Source organism: Myotis brandtii, unplaced genomic scaffold (assembly GCF_000412655.1).
Source record: "Myotis brandtii unplaced genomic scaffold, ASM41265v1 scaffold148, whole genome shotgun sequence".
NCBI classification, from domain to species: Eukaryota; Metazoa; Chordata; class Mammalia; order Chiroptera; family Vespertilionidae; genus Myotis; species Myotis brandtii.
The window spans coordinates 769,479-787,843 of record NW_005355347.1 but is presented as its reverse complement, the minus strand read 5'-3'; the positions used below and the strand labels follow the sequence as shown (position 1 = coordinate 787,843).

At 37.9% G+C, this 18,365-nt stretch overlaps 1 protein-coding gene across 4 annotated transcripts in view; it reads right to left on the bottom strand.

The window, feature by feature from the left end:
- MAPK8 (mitogen-activated protein kinase 8) overlaps nt 1-18,365 on the bottom strand; it is a 61,704-nt gene that overhangs the window by 38,645 nt on the left and 4,694 nt on the right. For all 4 annotated transcript variants that reach the window (XM_005861310.2, XM_005861309.2, XM_014535670.1 and 1 more), the window contains exons 2-5: nt 11,754-11,924; nt 7,285-7,414; nt 2,036-2,094; nt 1,808-1,946 (exon numbers count right to left, since the gene is read on the bottom strand). In XM_005861310.2, the coding sequence (XP_005861372.1) occupies nt 1,808-1,946; nt 2,036-2,094; nt 7,285-7,414; nt 11,754-11,875 (450 nt within the window). In that variant the 5' untranslated portion in view covers nt 11,876-11,924. The remainder of the gene's footprint in view (nt 1-1,807; nt 1,947-2,035; nt 2,095-7,284; nt 7,415-11,753; nt 11,925-18,365) is intronic.

Sequence of the window (18,365 nt, the reverse complement as noted above, 5' to 3'; positions counted from 1 at the left end):
TGCACATGCCCCCCAACACCCCCTCTTTGGCACAAGCCAGGAAGAGAGGTATCACCAAAAACTGAATTTGCTGGTCATGCATGGACTTCTAGCCTTCAAAACTGTGAGAAAACAAATTTCTGTTGTTTAAGCCATCCAGTCTATGGTATTTTGTTATGGAGCCCAACTAAGACTAATATAATCTAAGTAAATGGAAAATCACCCTGTGTTCATGAGCTGGAATATTAAATATAGTTAAGATGGCAAAACTACCCAATCTTTAGATTCAATGAAATCCTTATTAAAATTCCAATAGCCTTTCCTGCAGAAATGGAAAAGCTGATACTCAAATTCATACAAAATCACAAGGGGTTCTGAATAGTCAAAATGATGTTGAAAAAAAAAAGAATGAAGTTAAAGGATTCCCACTTTCCCATTTTAAAACTTACTACAAAGTTACAGCGATCAAAATAATGTGGTACTGGTATAAGGACAGAGATACACAGATCAATGGAAGAGCACTAAGAGTCCAGATAAAACAATATATGGTCAATTTTCAACAAGGAGGCCAAGACCATTCAACTGGGAAACAATAATCCCTTAAATCAAGTGCTGGAACAACTGGATTTCCACAAGCATATTATACATTTAATATATAAAAATCAACTCAAAATGGGTCAAAGACCTAAATATAAGAGTTAAAACTATACAACTCTGAGAAGAAAACCTAAGTGTAAATCTTAATGATTTTGCATTTGACAATGGATTCCTATATATGACACCAAAAGAACACACAACCAAAGACAAAATAAACTGAATTTCATGAAAATTAAAAACTTTTGTCAAAGGATATCAAGAAAGTGAAAAGACAACATATAAAATGGGAGAAAATATTTACAAATCACATATCTGATAAGGGTCCAGTATCTGAAATATATAAGGAACACCTACAACTCAATAATAAAAAGCAAAACAACCTAATTAAAAAATGGGCCAAGGACTTGACTAGAAATTCCTCCCACAAAGGTATGCAAATGGCCAACAAGCACATATAAAGATGCTCAACATCATTAGTCATTAGGGAAATGCAAATAAAAACCACAATAAAATACCAGGTCATATGCACTAGGAGGGTTAGAATAAAAAAGTCAGTAAACATTGGCAAAGATTTAAAGAAATTGGATTCTCAGTCATAAATTGTTACTAGGAATGTAAAATGGTGTAGCCACTATGGAATACAGTTTGGTGGTTCCTTAGAAAGTTAAATATAGGTTTACCATATGACTCAGCAATTCCACTCCTAGGTAGAATTGAAAGAATTGAAAACAAGAACTCAAATAAATACTTGTACATGAATGTCCATAGCAGTGTTATCCACAAAGCTAAAACTTAGAAATAACCCAAATGTTTATCCATGAACAAAGTGTGGTAAATACATAAAACAGAATATTAGTCATAAAAAAGAATGAACTACTGATACATGCTACAACATGGATAAACTTGAAAACATTATGCTAAGTCAAAGAAGCTGGACACAAAGGTCACATAATTGTACGATTCCAAGTATATAAAATCCAGAAGAGGTAAGTGTACAGACACAGAAAGCAGACTGGTATAATGCCTGGGGGCTGGGAAAGAGGGAATGAGGAGTGACTACTTCATGGGTATGAGGTTTTCTTTTGGAGCAATTGATATGGGTGGTGGCTTCACGTTTTGTGAATGTACTAAATGTCACTGAATTGTACACTTTAAGATGATTACTCTTATGTTATATGAATTTCACCTCAATGGATAAAAATAGATTATGATGATAGTAGTTTCTACTAACCCGATGAATAATTCCAGCAGAGTGAAGGTGCTTGATTCCACACAGCATCTGATAGAGAAGGTAGGACATTCTTTCATGATCCAGTTCCATCTGAATCACTTGGCAAAGATTTGCATCCATGAGCTCCATGACTATGTAACTTCATGGGTGAAAAAAGATGACAGCTAAAGTGTACAGCAACAATCTAACAATAAGGCACTAACATCAAATTTTAATTATCACACTTACACATCTTGAAATTCTTCTAGTGATTTCTGTGGTGTGAAAACATTCAAAAGGCCAATTATCTGCAGCAAAAGCAGAGAGATTAAAAAATTAGAAATTGCTACATGAGTTAAAAAAATCCACAGTTTAAAATTTTCTAAATCTTATTTTCTAAGCTCAAGTAATCTCTTTTCTTTTGTGTAATTAAAACTTTATGGCCAGGGGCTGGGGATAGAGAGGGAGCCAGAACACAGAGGAGCTTCAGGGCAGTGAAAATACTGTGTGATACAATAAAGGTGGACACATGTCATTATACATCTGTCCAAACCCACAGAATGTATAACACCAAGAGTGAACCCCAATGTAAGCTACAGGCTTTTTTGGGGTGATATGGATGTGTCAGTGTAGGTTCACTGCTTGTAACAATATGGAAAATTTTTGTACCTTCCACTCAATTTTGCTATGAGCTGAAAACTTTCTTGAAAAAACAAGTCTTTAAAAAATTATAACAGAAGACTGCCACATAATGCATTCCAAAATGAAGACTATGCTATACAATCCTCAACATGATTTGAAGGCAAATCTGAAATCTCTTATGCTCGTTTATAGCCAACTCAGAACCTCTATATAATCTCAGCCTTTGCCCCCAGTTTTTCAGAATTCTGCACCTTCCCAGCTACACTCAGTCCCAGCATGTTCCACTGGCCTGTCCACCGGCAGGCCTCTTTCCCACTGTTCTTCTATCCGCCTCTTTTCTCTATCTGTACCTTTCCCAGAGTGACATTACCTATGGCATTTTCTCCAAACTTCTCTATGTGGGTAATTTCCAAATACGAACTAAGAGTCCTTGCTTAGCTCATGAGTCTCAGATATACATTGCAACTTCACAAGGAAGTCTCACAAATAATATAAAATTGAACTCGTTATTTGTACTCGAATTCCGTACTTTTCCAGAGTGCCTTCTCTTTTACAATAGAAGACTCAGAGTGATTTTGTTTTACTCGTTTTTCAATATTTGCACTGTAATAAATACTTTAAACAATGTTATCCATTGCATTGTCAGTCTGAACTTCAGCCTCTTCTTTTCATTCTTTGTGCTACTACACAGGCCGAGGACTCTAATATCCTAATTCATATAATGACTAACACTAGGTTCCCTAACTTGATACTTTGGCCATACTAAAGTAACCATTTTAAAAACTTTAAATGCCTTTAAACATACTGCTTCATATGCTTGTCATTTACCTACTGAACTTTGTTACCTTCAAGATAGACCTCTTTTTGTAGAGTCTGACAACCCCTTGCCCTTGAGAGAGCTGGATTTTCTCTCTACTTTGTCCCCATAGTGTCTTACATGTTATTATGGCACTTAACACACTGTTGTGTAGTCTTATTTTCACAACAGCCTTGTCCCAGCCACACCAGGATCCTTGTTAGGAAGAGCTGAGCCTTATTCCCTTTATAGGCCTGGCACAGAGAAAGACACCTGGCATACATTTTAAAAATGTTTGCTGACAATTATACTTAGGGGCAAGAATGTTCTTCTAGGCATAAACTTATTATTATTAGGGCAGAATCTATGTTATTCATCTAAGCATAAAGCTTTGCTTAATGAAGGCTTTAAAATATTTGTTCAGTAAATAAATTCAGAAAATTTTCAAACCAGAAAGGGTAAAACATATTTATGATAGGGGGAGGTGCTGATAGGAAACATTTAGCTGCTCTAAATGAACTCAAGGCTCCTAACCAGTTGAACTGCACACTTGGAGACTTGGACAAATACTAACACTGTTCTTACTAAGATCTTGGAAATCCTAGAGTGGACGAGAGGTGTTAAAGATGAGAGGACTACAGAGACAGAAAGGGGACCAGTGTTTGTTCAGAGCCGAGGGGGTGGAAATGGGGAAATGAGAGCCATAGGACATACGGTTTCCTTTTGACTAAGGAAAAGTCACACACATCAGTGAGCAAACTAAAAACCACTGACTTATTCAGATTAAATGGATGAGTAGTATGCTGTATAAACTGTATCTCAGTAAAGATGTTACAAAAAAGGACTGAAACAGTTGTCTGATTTTTCAAAAGGGAGATTATATCAATCATAAACTAGACAGCCAAACAAAGTCAAGGACTGATGGAGTGTGTGGCATATGACTACTGTGAGAGAAGTAACTGGAGCAGGAGCAGGTGAAATTCATTGAGAAATTTTATCTTCTTTTGTGAATAAAAACACAGTAACAAAGGACAACAGTAGTAAATCAGAGAAATGCATCTTGATATATTATATGAAGATTTTAAAAAAGGCATTTAAAAAAAATGTCCCCAATAATAATCCCCATGTAAATAAGATAAAGAATTGGGGAGAGCTAGGTGATTTTTAGTTAGACATGTAATTTTCTCAGCAGACCCAAGGCTGCTAATGAACTAACCAGGGACCAGGAAGCCCTCCTGAGCAGAATGGGGACATGAAGCCAAGTAAAAGTCCAAACAAAGCAAGCAAGCAAGCCCCGCAGTCCAGGCAGAGCCAGATTTCACAGGGGAAATTTAATAGGGGCAAACAGAAACTACTAGACTTATTCTCCAAAACAAAAACAAAAAACACACAAAAAAGGGAAAGTAAAAAACAGGAGATGTGATGTGTTAGCAGGCCTGTAATAAAGAGTAACTTGTTTAGCCACTGTAAGTTACGTGGTGAGTGGCTTCCGCACAGGGGGGTATGATGTCCACAGTGAAGAGAAAATGACATGCCCATTCCTCTTGGAGGGTGCACCCAGGCATGCAGTGCTGTGCTCTAGGTTAAAGTGTGTTCAAAGATAAGTGAAAAAGAAACTCAAAACCATCTATGAAAAGAGTGGGAAATGCATAATCACATGAATGTAGTTAATACCACTTAAAAATGGGTAAGATGCTATGTTTCCTGTTACATGTATTTTACCACACTAAAAACAAAACAAAACAAAAAAACTAAAGAAGTGACTGGGGAAAGCCAGAGAGGTTGAGACCAATAAAGAGATGATTTGTGCAGAACATGAAAATGTTGAAAAGGCCAAACATCCACCCATCACAGAGTAAAAAAATTCCATTACCATTCCTGTTTCCTTTTATTTACTTTTTTTAAATCCTCACCTGGGGATATGTTTTTACTGCTTTTTTTTTTTCTTTAGAGAGAGAGGAAGGGAAGAGAGAGAAACATCTATCTATGTGAGAAAGAAATATCGATTAGTTGCCTCCCATTCGTGCCCTGACTGGGAATTGAACCTGCAACCTTACAGGGTACGGGACAACACTCTAACCGAATGACCTGGCCAGGACTCCTTATCTTTACTTAACATTTGTTCACTGAACAAATACGTTTAGCACCTCCTCTGTGGCAGCACTGTTCTAGGTGGCAAGGTTACTGCATGGATGGATCTGCGCTACCCCCACTACAGGATTAACCATGTGCAACCAACTTTGCATGCCATTCCTTTAGTTGACGGAGCCATCTTTCTGTGCAGTTGCCAGGCTCAAGGGAAGGAGAAGCTGGCCATCTCCTCAATACAAAACTAAGGCAATGACACCACCTCCGTCAGGAAACAGGCTACCAGGGGCACAAGCAGCTCTGAGTGCGGGAGGCCACCAGCAACATGCCTGGTTCCCACCTAGAACAAGACTGGCTGACACAACTTCCCTATCACTGACCTTAATCTTCATCTCTGTGTCTTTTCTTAAATGCTAATTTTCCTCTCTGGGAGGTCCACTTCCTCCAACAATCCAATTTTTACCCATTATTTAAGAACTAGAGGCCTGGAGCATGAAATTCGTGCACGAGTAGGGTCCCTAGGCCTGGCCAGTGATCAGGACCGATCGGGGCCTTCTGGCTGCTGGCCAAGCCTTCCTTCCCCGGCTGCTGGCCGGGACCTTCCTTCGTTCCATACCGCCCCCTGGTAATCAGTGCACGTCATAGCTAGCGATCAATCTCCCGGTTGAACTCCAGTGGAAACAATTTGCATATTAGGCTTTTATATATATATATTATCTAGGTCCACTCTTCCCCAAAGCCTTTCCATTTCCTTAAGGCTCAGCAATTTCCTCTCCTGAAATCTCAGCATTTGTTTATTTTTCATCCACATGATTTCACAATTAAACTTCTATTAAACTTTGACAGTTAAAATTTATTGTTAGGTCTTTAACTCCTCATGCATTTGTTTTGTCTTCAAATTAACACTGTAAACCCCCAAATAAGGAGCCTAAATTTTAACTTCCATGAAACTTCCCCTTGGTGACACAGAGGCTTGCACACAGTTAACTCTTAAAATGGAGTAAACTGTGTTGTCTGCAACCAGAATGTGCTGAGCTGACTACATTTTATAAGCTCCTTTGGAGAAACACCACAAAACATCTCCGGTCAGGTACTTTAGGTTTAGTCATTCATAAAAATGTTCCTTGCACAATTCAATCCCAGTTTATTTCCTCTCAACATGGAGACATCACTCTATTAAAATAATTATAAAATATCAGTATGCTTAATGTAAGCTTTAAAAAGTGTAACTATTTGTTCTCAACATGAGTGAAAGTTGTATGTTTAAGTCCTTATAATCATTAGGAAATAGAATTGGAATGTTTTTCTGCTCACTGTCTATCCTCACCATGAGGTGACCAGTGAGAATGGCATCACCTACAGAGAAGACAGTGGATGGGGAAATGGTCTGAGGCTACACCCAGTGTCAGTAAACAAAGCTCCAGTGTCCATGTGCAACAGAATGTTTCCTGACCTGGCAGCTGACAGGAACTAAAGCGAAGAGGAGATGAAGCCTAAATAGAGTCCTTCGAAAACACCTGCCTCTTTCGAAGTCCTTTTGCTCATGTCAGAAAAGTACACAATCTGAATTTCAGAAGCTGTTTTTCTTTTAATATAGTGAAGTTGAGAAAAAATTCACACTATAGATATATACACCTTCTATTTCTTTAAATATATTTATCATTTTATTTATTTATCTTTTATTGATTTTAGAGCTAGAGAGGGAGAAAGAGAAACATCGATAGGCTGCCTCTCCTAACATGCGGCTGACCAGGTATCGAACCTGCAACCTGGGTATGTGCCCTGATTGGGATGACGCTCCAACCAACTGAGCCACACTGGCCAGAGTGAAATATAAACCTTTTAAACAATGCTTCAATCCAGAAGAACAATTCAAAACATCTACTATTTTTAAAGTTTTTGATATTCATACATTCATGAACAAATCTTTATTTCATCTACACTTAAGAAACTTTCTAAAATGTCCACTTACATTTTTGTGATTAACACATTTCATAAGAACCAGCTCTCTGTAAGCCCGCTTAGCATGGGTTTGATTCTGAAATGGCCGGCTTAGCTTCTTGATTGCAACATTTCTTTCAAGAATGGCATCATAAGCTGCACTGTAATAGAAATTAAAAAACAAAAATGTAATAAAAAATCTGCAAAACTGATTTTCTAAAACACGAATTCAGATGTCTCATGTTCTCCAAAGATAAATGCAATTGGACCAGTTTCCAGTCTCTGACGATCACCATGTTTCTTCTATTTATACTGCAGCACATTCCAAACAATGTACAGCACTAACTGCTTCTTACAATGCAAATGGACTCAAGAGACAACTGACTGTGACTGTGAAGACAGATTCTGCTTGTTCACTGGGCTCCTCCGAGATTCACCTATAATACAAATGGGCACTCAATGCACAAATGTTTACTAAGTGTTCAGGTTCAAAAGATAGCTTAAAGCCTAAATGAACACTCATCCTGCACCTCCACCAGGGAAAGAAAACAAAGAATACACATGGTCATAAATTCTACTCAAAAATATTTTCTGAAGAATTCTACATAAGTGCATCACTTCCATCCTCTTTGGGTACAAAATAAATACAGAAAGAGGAAGGGACATACAGAGGTATCTATACAAAAGATTATTATATGAAAAGTAAGCCTTAAAATTTGTTTTAGAGGGGGAATTAAAAATCAAGGTGTTATAATGATGAATTCCAGATTTCAGGCCATCAGAAGCTGCATCATAATTGTTAATGAACCACCTAAAATTCTGGGAAATAGAACATCATACTCATTACTCTTCATAACTTCCTCTCCCGTGACCAAATGGCATCTGACGCATATTACAGGTAAGAGAAACACAAGCACAAATAAAGGAACATATCTTAAAATTATAGAATATTATAATTAAAAGAAACTTTAAAGTCATTTGGATTTACCACTGCCTGCTATAAGGCCAGAGGTTTGCCCAAGTTAAGCCAGAGAGTTAAAAAGTTAAGATAAGACTAGCAGACTAAGACATGAAGTTATATCCTTCACATTGGACCACCTAATAAACTAAAAAAGACTGTTTCTGCTTATGCAATATTTGAAAGTCAGCACACTCCCGATTACAATGGCTCTCACCTAACTGGAAACCTGAATTTGTTTTACAGCTCTCATACCATATCAAATATATTGCAGAAATATATGCATTAAAAATTGGTACTGCATAAAGAAACACATCTGTACATTCTATATATACTATAACTATTGATATATATATATGTATAGTAGGGCAAAAGTAGGCTTACAGTTGTTTGTAGGGAAAATAATCACAGTAATTAATAAATAATACAAGAGTAAACTCCATGTTTTGTGTACTCACAATTGTAAACCTACTTTTGCACCACCCTGTATATACATGCACATACCAAAATATACATAAGTATTACCGTCTTTACTTAGAAAGTGTCATATTTACAGATATATCCCTCCTAAATTAAAAAAAAATTGAACATTAGAGGTCATGCAAAATGTTTAGAAATTTTGACTATTTCAGAAACGAAGTCTTCTGAGAAGGAGACGATGTCTTGTAAACCTAAATCAGACTGTAACACAGTTATAACGGTAGCTTCAGGCAGCACACCAACAGCTCACAAAGGAGAAAGAACACTCCCCAGGAGCAGAGTGAAGTAATTGGGAAACTGTTCATTCAAGGCTAACACTGCACTATATTTTGCCAAATTAAAGCCTCATTTGTTTGCACTCTTTCTATTTCATCAGAAACACTGAACAGAGTTTATCTTTTCTAGTCCTCTTAGACTGCCTATTTAAAGAGAGGGAAAAAGCCAACTCTGTAGACACCTTCAGAGTTTGGTTTCATAATAAAAACTGTTTGAATAATTAGACCTTTACAATCCTGAAGATAAAATAAACATGTAATCTTTTATATTATTTTGCTCAAGAAAAAAAATTAACCAGTAAATTCATTCTTATTCATTTTTATCTGCTAAATCAAAATAATATTTCAAACTCTAAAGTTCAAAAATACCTGAGCAGGTTATACTATTTTATATCCAAGGAAATGAGACTTCTAATTGCTGCCGAGTAAATGTGCACAAATCAGAAACACCTGGGGTCCCAATCCAGCCCCAACTGGGGCCCAAAATAATGCCTTTAAAAAAATTAAGTTCTTCAGTTGATTCTGATAGTAACACAACAGTGAGTTAAATTTTATTTAATATGTTTGTTTCATAGTAATCTTTTATTAAAGAAGCAAAAATTTGAAGATATTTATTGCTAGGACGGGGCTAAGTTGGCTTAAGGTCCCTTTGAAGGCAATTTTTTCAAAACAGTGGTCCACAAATTTCAAAATACACCCACCAAAGGATAAGTGAAGGTACAGAAACATTACTGTATTTTCCAACAATATTAACTAATTTATAAAGAATACAACCCTCACAACTCTAATTTAATAAATTAGGAGAGAAAACGGGCTTAGAAGTATTAATTTGCCATGAGTCCCAAAGTTATTAAATCATAGAGCTAGATTCTGAACCAAGGGCTGCCTTTCAGCATACTTCCCATGTTGACTTTATCACACTATTTTCTTTATCTTTAATTTGTAGTTGGTTAAATGTAGCTGGTTAGAATGACAACCAGCCAGCCATAAATGCTTTATAAAATGACCCAACTTCTAGTTTTTGGTATTATATATTACTTCAAGAATACAGAAGAGAATAAATGTTAGCGTTCCCATTACATAAACTTGTTAATTTTAATTTCTTCTATATATATAAAAGCCTAAGTGACCGTTTGACAATTTGCTATGATGCACACTGACCACCAGGGGGCATATGCTCAACGTAAAGGCCTTGGAAACATGGAACAGACTGATGAATCTCAGAGGGAAAGGGGGAGGGGGAGGGCAGGAAGAGATTAACCAAAGATCCTATATGCATACTAGACGCCTGGTGCTTAGATTTGTGCACTGGTGCGGTCCTTCGGCCTGGCCTGCGGGGATCGGGCCAAAACCGGTTCTCCAACATCCCTTGAGGGGTCCCAAATTGCAAGAGGGCACACGCCAGGCCAAGGGAACCCACCGGTGCACAGGGCCTCTAGTCTTACTATAATTGCTCTGATTTAAAAAAAATGTTTTTTATTGATTTCATAGAGGAAGGGAGAGAGAAAGAGAAATAGAAACATCAGTGATCGGCTTCCTCCTGCATGCCTCCTACTGGGGATCGAGCCTGCAACCCCGGCATGTGCCCCAACAGGGAATCGAATTGGGAATCAAACTGCGACCTCCAGGTTCATAGGTTGATGCTCAACCACTGAGCCACACTGGCCAGGCTGATTTTTAAAAGAAATATATTGTTATAGGTAAAGCCCCCTTCTTTCTCTGTATTCTCAGTTAAGCACTATCCTGAGTTTGCTGTTTATGAATGTTTTCATACTTTTCTACATACATATGCACAATAAACATATGGTACTGTTTGCCTATTTTAAACTATATAAAAACTACATATAATGTAAGTATGGTCTGTATCTTGCTTTTAAATTCAATACTAAACTTCTGGGATTGTCCTTATTGATGCATATAGCTCTAGTTCATTTGAAATGTACAGTATTTCACTGTATGAATATATCACGCTTTCCCATTCGCCTGTTGATTGATGCTGTTTTATAAACGGTGCTGAAGAGAACAGCCCTATGCATTTCTCTTCACATACACGGGCAGGAGTATTTCTAGAACCGGGAGAATCGCAGGGTCATAAACACATGATTTTTTAATAGATTCTAAAACAAATCTGGTTCAAGAAGAGGTAATGAAGATATAACTGTGCTTGAGTGAGGCTTAGAAAATTTCCCCAAACACTAGTTATGTGCTAACTTAGTGATCTAAAATCATGAGTAGGACTGCCTTAGTTTATAAGGAATGATGCTGATATATAAAGTCTAGGCCTTTTATAGAAATTACTTGTAAATTAAATTTTAAAAATACATAAGAGTTTTGAAACACAGTTAGATGATATAGCTGACTTCATTCCCCAGAGTAAAGTAAGATTTCTGAACTTCCAGTTTCATTATAGTGGGAAAGTGATGATTAAGTGAAGCTTCTTAATAAACAATTAACTCTGGGAATGGATGTACACATGGGATCAACCAGCACCCACTTATTCTCTCCTGATACAGATATTTGTCTCTACACGGTTTATAACCAAGCATTTAATCATAATTTATCCTTGAAGATGGAGGTGCTGATTTATGGTTGTGTTTTATGAATAATAAAAAAGAACATTAATCCCTGAACAAAACAACTTACTGTCACAGCTTTAATTTAAATTATATAGTTTTAATTAAATTTTTTGAGGCAAATTAAACATTTACACCAAGGTATCTATATTACGAGAAGAGAAGTAATAGCAGTTAATGATTCTTTGCCTAATTTTTGGAAGTAAAAACTTACCATACTATTCCTTGAGCTCCTGAGCCTATAGGTTTTAAATTCTGATATCGTTTCAGGACTGTGAATGTAGAATCTCCAATCTCTACACTATAAAAATTGCTGTCACGCTTACTTCTGCTCATGATGGCAAGCAATTAATTTAATGGCTTCATCCAAAAATTCACCAAGAAGCTGCAAAACGGAACAAAATATATTGTTAACAAAATGAATTCATGCAATCTTAAAATTCAAGTTCTCACTCGTTCACTAAAGGTAACATTAACTGCTAGAGCATGTTAAAAGGGCTGCTTCTTTGAAGAAAAACATTTAGAAAGAAAAAATATCACAGAGCCTGGTTAGCATCTGCTATACTTAAGGAAATAACTGATAATTGAAAAAAAAAAACCACAAAATTTTTACTAGAATAAACAGTATCTCCAATCTAGAAATCATTAGTATTAATATGCATACTAGTACATGTCTTAACTTACTGGAAAACTGGAAAAAGAAAGTAAATTATAAGTAGACATATTTTCAAGGCCACTTCCACAGTGTACAATTTGAAAACAGTCCTTTTCTTTTTTTAAATACATCTTTATTGATTTCGGAGAGGAAGGGAGAGGGAAAGAGAGAAACATCAATGATGAGAGAGAATCATTGACTGCCTGCCTCCTGCACATCCTCTACTGGGAATCGAGCCCTCAACCCAGGCATGTGTTCTTGACCAGAATCAAACCTGGGACCCTTCAGTCCGCAGGCTGACGACGCGCTATCCACTGAGCCAAACCAGTTAGGGCTGAAACCAGTCCTTTTATGTGTTTATTATAGAGTACTGAAACCTTAATTTTTGTGAGAAATTGAGAAACTTTCATTCGAAAATAATTCACAATCTCATTTAGTGTCACCTGGGAGGATGACAGATGCCCATGCTAGTAAGCTGGTTAGCACGTCTCACCCTGCCTAACACAGAGCAGCACAGCGCTGTCCCCACAAGAGCCTGTCCCCGCAACATCTGGTAGTGACACATGCAAAGTTGTAATGGTTGAAAGAATGGCTGAAAGAGGTAGAAAAATAAGAAGATATAAGATAATATTACTTTAAAAATGAGAAAATATGAGAACGAGAGAAGCATCTAGACCAGCCGTGAGCAAACTACGGCCCGCGGGCCGGATCCGGCCCATTTGAAATGAATAAAACAAACAAAAAGACCGTACCCTTTTATGTAATGATGTTTACTTTGAATTTATATTAATTCACACAAACACTCCATCCATGCTTTTGTTCCGGCCCTCCGGTCCAGTTTAAGAACCCATTGTGGCCCTCGAGTCAAAAAGTTTGCCCACCCCTGATTAGGGTACAAAACAAAACAATACTGTTCTGAACCGTTTGGGGCATCAAAAGCATGACCTAAGTTCTGGCCACAGCTCTTTCTCTATACCTGATTAAAAGCCAAGGCAGTCCCTCTCTACCCATTTGAGTATTGGTTATTAATAAGCCTATTTTCCATCCTTACTGGATGAAAGTGGCCTAAAACAAAAGGCATGCAGTAAGTCAGCTCCAACCTATTTCCCACATACCACAATAAACCAAGGAATCAGTTAGGTCTACAGAATCATTGTGTGTGTGTGTGTGGGGGGGGGGGGGTGAAGGGGGAGTTGTAAAACAATGCTAACAAAAGAAAAATAACGTCCTGATAAGACTTATAAGACAAAGAATTAATTCAACAAATATGAAGTGCCTACCATATGCTAGGCACTTAGCACTGTGCTGTGCCTACCATGTGGAGGCTCATGAATGAAATGGATTCTAACAGCTGAATGCTGAGAGAAGGGGGAAGCCGCTGGAAGGTGGGAGTAAGAGAGTTGGAAGAGGGAAACTAGTGATCTATTGCAATAATCCAGATGAAAGAGAATTTTGTAATTAGTGAGGATTCTTAGATGTGATGGAATTAAAAAAAACAACCACTAAACAAAAAAGTCCAAAAAATACAGGCGTTAAAAAAAAAAGATAAATTGCAAGCAACTGAAGAGTTGGATAAATTATTTGGATAAATTAAAGAAAGACCCAGAGAAACATTTCCATAATCAATAACTAAACTAGTCATGTAATACTCGAGAGGACTGTCTGGAATGGCAACACTCATAAATTCTGCCTAAGTAGGCAGACCAGAGGCTTAAAGGAAAGAGTTGGTAATGATTTCAACATTTACTATGTTCACAGATGACCCAATATGGGTACTGGTCATCCAGACCAACTTCCACCTTAATTTGGATTCCCTCCTTACCTACCAGAAGGGAAATAGAGAGGAAGGCAGAAGTGAGAAGAGGAATGCAGGAAAGTGTTGAGTGTCAGGCCCTTCATCAAATATTCTCCATATTTATCCTGGAAACAGGCTGCCTTTGGCCCGGAGACAACTACAATGGTCTCCAGTGATCTACACATGAGCTCCAAGGCCGAGCCCAGAGCAGCTGATGATGTGTGAACCTCAAGTAGCCAGACTGTGTGCAGATCAGATTTTCTAAGCTCCATGGAAGACATGCCCCCTTCTCCTTAGGGAGAGAGGATCGGAGAGAAGGAGGTACTCTTGGTGCCTCACCAGTTTACTTACTGTTACCAGAGCAGGGAATAAAAAGGCTGTGTTTCAGATTCCAACTTGCTGGAAATCAAAGAGAAAGCATAGATCCAGGATCATATGCAGGACAGGTCTCCCTGTCTGTTAAAAGAGTAACAATAGCAAGGAGAGGCTTCTTTCTCAGAAGAGGGGTCTCAGAAAAGGGTGGTCCGACATCAGGAGTGGGGTCCATGGTGCTCACACAGAAGTCTGGACAGACCTGTGACAGCAGCTGAGCAGTGACAGCCACCAGACCCTCCAGGCACAGTGCAGCAGCAGATGGAGGACCAGGTTAGGGAGCAGCCTGCCCAGGAGCCACAGCTGCCACTCAGGACAGGAGACAGAGCACGTGACTCACTCAAGCCCAGGTGTAGAATGCTTACTGGGTGCCTGAGTCAAGCTCTGGGCTGGTACTGTGAACACAGCAGTAATCCGCATCTGCCCTCCAGAGCGTGCAGTTAGACAAAGAGAGACATTCGGTTGTGTAGTAACTGTCTGGCTGAAACTATGGCGTGAAAACAGCAATGAAGGCAATGGAAGCAAGCCCACACTAGTCTGGTCTCAGGAAAAGATTCACTCCCCTAATGAGGTAATGTTTGAGCAAGATCTGAACACTGAGTATGAGGTAACCAGGCAGGGAGAGAGAAGGGAGCTTTCTAGGCAGAAGAAAAAGCACATGCAGAGGCTCTAAAAATCCACCCACTTTCACAGTGCAATGGATGAGTTTTGATAAATGTGTACAACCCTGTAACCACCATCAAAATCATGACACAGAATATCTCTATTACTGCAAAAGCTTCCCTGTTGGTCAATCCCTGCCCTCTATTCCTAACCCATCCCTGGCAACCAATAAGTGGCTTAACTGTGCCTTTTCCAGATCTTGATACAAGTGAACATCACACAGCATGATTTTTTTGTCTGGATTCTCACTTGCCCAGAAGTGTTTAAGAGACACCTATGCTGTGCTTCTTTGTATTACTGAGTGGCATTCCATTGTGAGGACATACCATTTGGACACATGGACTGTTTCCATACATACATATATATGACACAGCTAATTAATTCTCTTGCCCATATTGTCTTCTTGTTGTTCAATTATAATATTTACATATTCTGGATATACATCCTTTATCAGATGTTTTGCAAGTATTTTCTTCCAGTCTATGTGGCCTACCTTTCCATTTTGTTAACAGTGTACTTTTTAAAACTTTTTAGTTGAAATAATTTTAGACTCATGTACAGGTTGCAAAAATAGTTCTGGGTATTCTTCACCCAATGACAGCATTTGACATAACAATTGTACCATTATCAAAATGAGAAAGTCTGCACTGGTACAATACTATAAGCAAACTTTATTCAGATTTTATGCATACATTGATATTCTGTAAATTTATCACATACACATATTAATGGGAACTACATCTCAGCCAGGATACAGAACTCACCCCAAAGAGAGTCCTTCATGTTACCTCTCTCTATAATCATATACTGCTGCCAATTATGTTTTCATCACTATAATTTGTTTCAATTAAAATTTTATATAAACAGAATCACATAATATGTAATCTTTTGAGACTGCCTTTTTCACTCAGTATAATGCCATTGAGATTCTCCAGATTGGTGGAATATTGATAGTTTGTTCTTTTTCTTACAGAATATTTTTCTGTTGTATGAATGTAGCTTTGTTATTAATTCACCCTTTGTTTTGCCCATTACAAATAAAGCTATTTACTATGAACCTGCCTACAGATTTTTGTGTGAAAATAAGCTTTCATTTCTTTAGGGTAAATGTCCAGGAGAAGGATATGGCAGCTGCATGTTTAACATTATAAGAAACTGGCAAACTTTTCCTAAAGTGGCTGTTACAACTTTGCATTCCCACTGAAATGCATGAAAGATCTAGTTCCTCCACATCCTATCAACTCTTATTTAAGACAGTGTAGTTTATTTTAGCAATTCTAACAGGTTTTAGATAGACAGACAGACAGATAGATTATATAACTATCTCATCAGGACTTTAGTTTTTTATTTCTCTAATGGATAATAACATTAAACATCTCCTTATGTACCTTTCCCAGTTGTATGTATATTTTTGGTGAAGTGTCTGTTCAAGTGTTTTGCCCATTTTCTAATTGGGTTGCTTGATTTCCTATTGTTAAGTGTAGAGAGTTTTTTTTTTTTTTAATGTTCTGGATATATTCCTTTATCAGACACACAATTTGCAAATAACATTTGGCCCCTAAACAACATGGGTTTAAACTGTGCAGGCTCCCTTACATGTGGATTTATTTTCAATAAATACCTATATTGTTTTGGATCAGAGGTTACATGGTCCTGGATACCAAAACAAAGACATTTTCGGGGAGTCAAAAGTTATATGCACCAGCCCTGGCCAGGTGGCTCAGTTGGTTGGAGCATTGTCCCGTACACCAAAAGGTTGCAGGTTAGAGTCCCGGTCAGGGAGTATACGGGCAAGGATTAAAAAAAGTTATATGCTCCCAACCCCCACATTATTCAAGGTCAAATGTATTTTCTCCCTATTTGTGGTTTCTCTTTAAAAAATTTTTTCAATTACAGTTTACATTCAATATTATTTTACAGTGGGGCCTTGACTTACAAGTGTCCCGACTAACGAGTTTTTCGAGATACGAGCCGTCTCTCGGCCGATATTTTGCTTTGAGTTGCAAGCTAAAATTCGGGTTACGAGCCAGCTTCAGATACCCGACTGCTAGTTGGCGCAACGAACGTCACAGTGAACGCCACAACATCAGCCCAGCATCACGTGTCTCACTTGTTCACTTTAAGATTTGACATACGAGTAATCTGAGTTACGAGCTCCGTCACGGAACGAATTAAACTCGTAAGTCAAGGCCCCACTGTATATTAGTTTTGGATATACAGCATTATGATTAGATAGTTATATATTACAAAGTGATCCCCCCAATATGTCTAGTACCTACCTGGCACCATACATTACATTATTAACTATATTTGCAGAGTTGCACTGTATTTACATTCTTGTAACTATTTTGTAACTTCCAGTTTGTACTTTTTAATACCTTCACTATTTCACCCAGTCCCCCAACACCCGTCTTATCTGGCAACCATCAGTTTGTAGTTGGTATCTATGAGTTTGTTTTAGTTTATTTTGTTGTCTAGATTCCACATCTAAGTGAAATTATATGGTATTTGTCTTTCTCTGACTGGCTTATTTTACTTAGCATAATACTCTCTAGGTGCACTTATTCTTTTACTAGAGGCCCGGTGCATGAATTTATGCATGGGTGGGGTCCAGCTGGCCTTGCTCCCTGGTTGAATTCCCGGTTGAGGGGACAATTTGCATATTAGCCTTTTATTATATAGGATTTCCCTTGCACAAGAGGTATATTAGAAAAAATATTACTGGCTGAAACCAAATCCACCTGCCAGCACAGGCCCTGCATCTTCACCACTCCTCTACCTTCTCCAGTCTACACCGCCTTCACTAGTCTACACCGCCTCCAGCTCGCTAAGGGTGACAGTACTATGTGTACCGGTTAATAATAGCGGATTTTGTAATCAAAGAAAACACGATAATTTCAAGAGAAACATCAAAACTGCTTTATTCAAAGTAATGTCCATCGCTAGCTACACATTTCCCCATCTTTTAGGTAATTTGTGGATACCGTCCCAATAGAACTTTTCTTGTTTTGAGGCAAACCATTCAGAGACCCAATTTTCCACTTCTTCATATATTTTGAAATGCTGCTCAGAAAGTGCGTGTGCCATCGATCGGAACAAGTGGTAATCTGAAGGAGCAAGGTCTGGTGAATACAACAGGTGGGTTAATACTTCCCAGGCAAGATCTTTTTAACGTGTCTTTAACTGGTTTTGAAGTGTGTGATGGTGCGTCATTATGAAGCAAAATTATTTTGTCGTGTCTTCTGGAACATTCTGGTCGTTTCACAATCAAAGCGTAGTTCAAATTGATTATTTGTTGTTGGTAGTGATCAGTATTAATGGTTTCACCTGGTTTTAGAAGC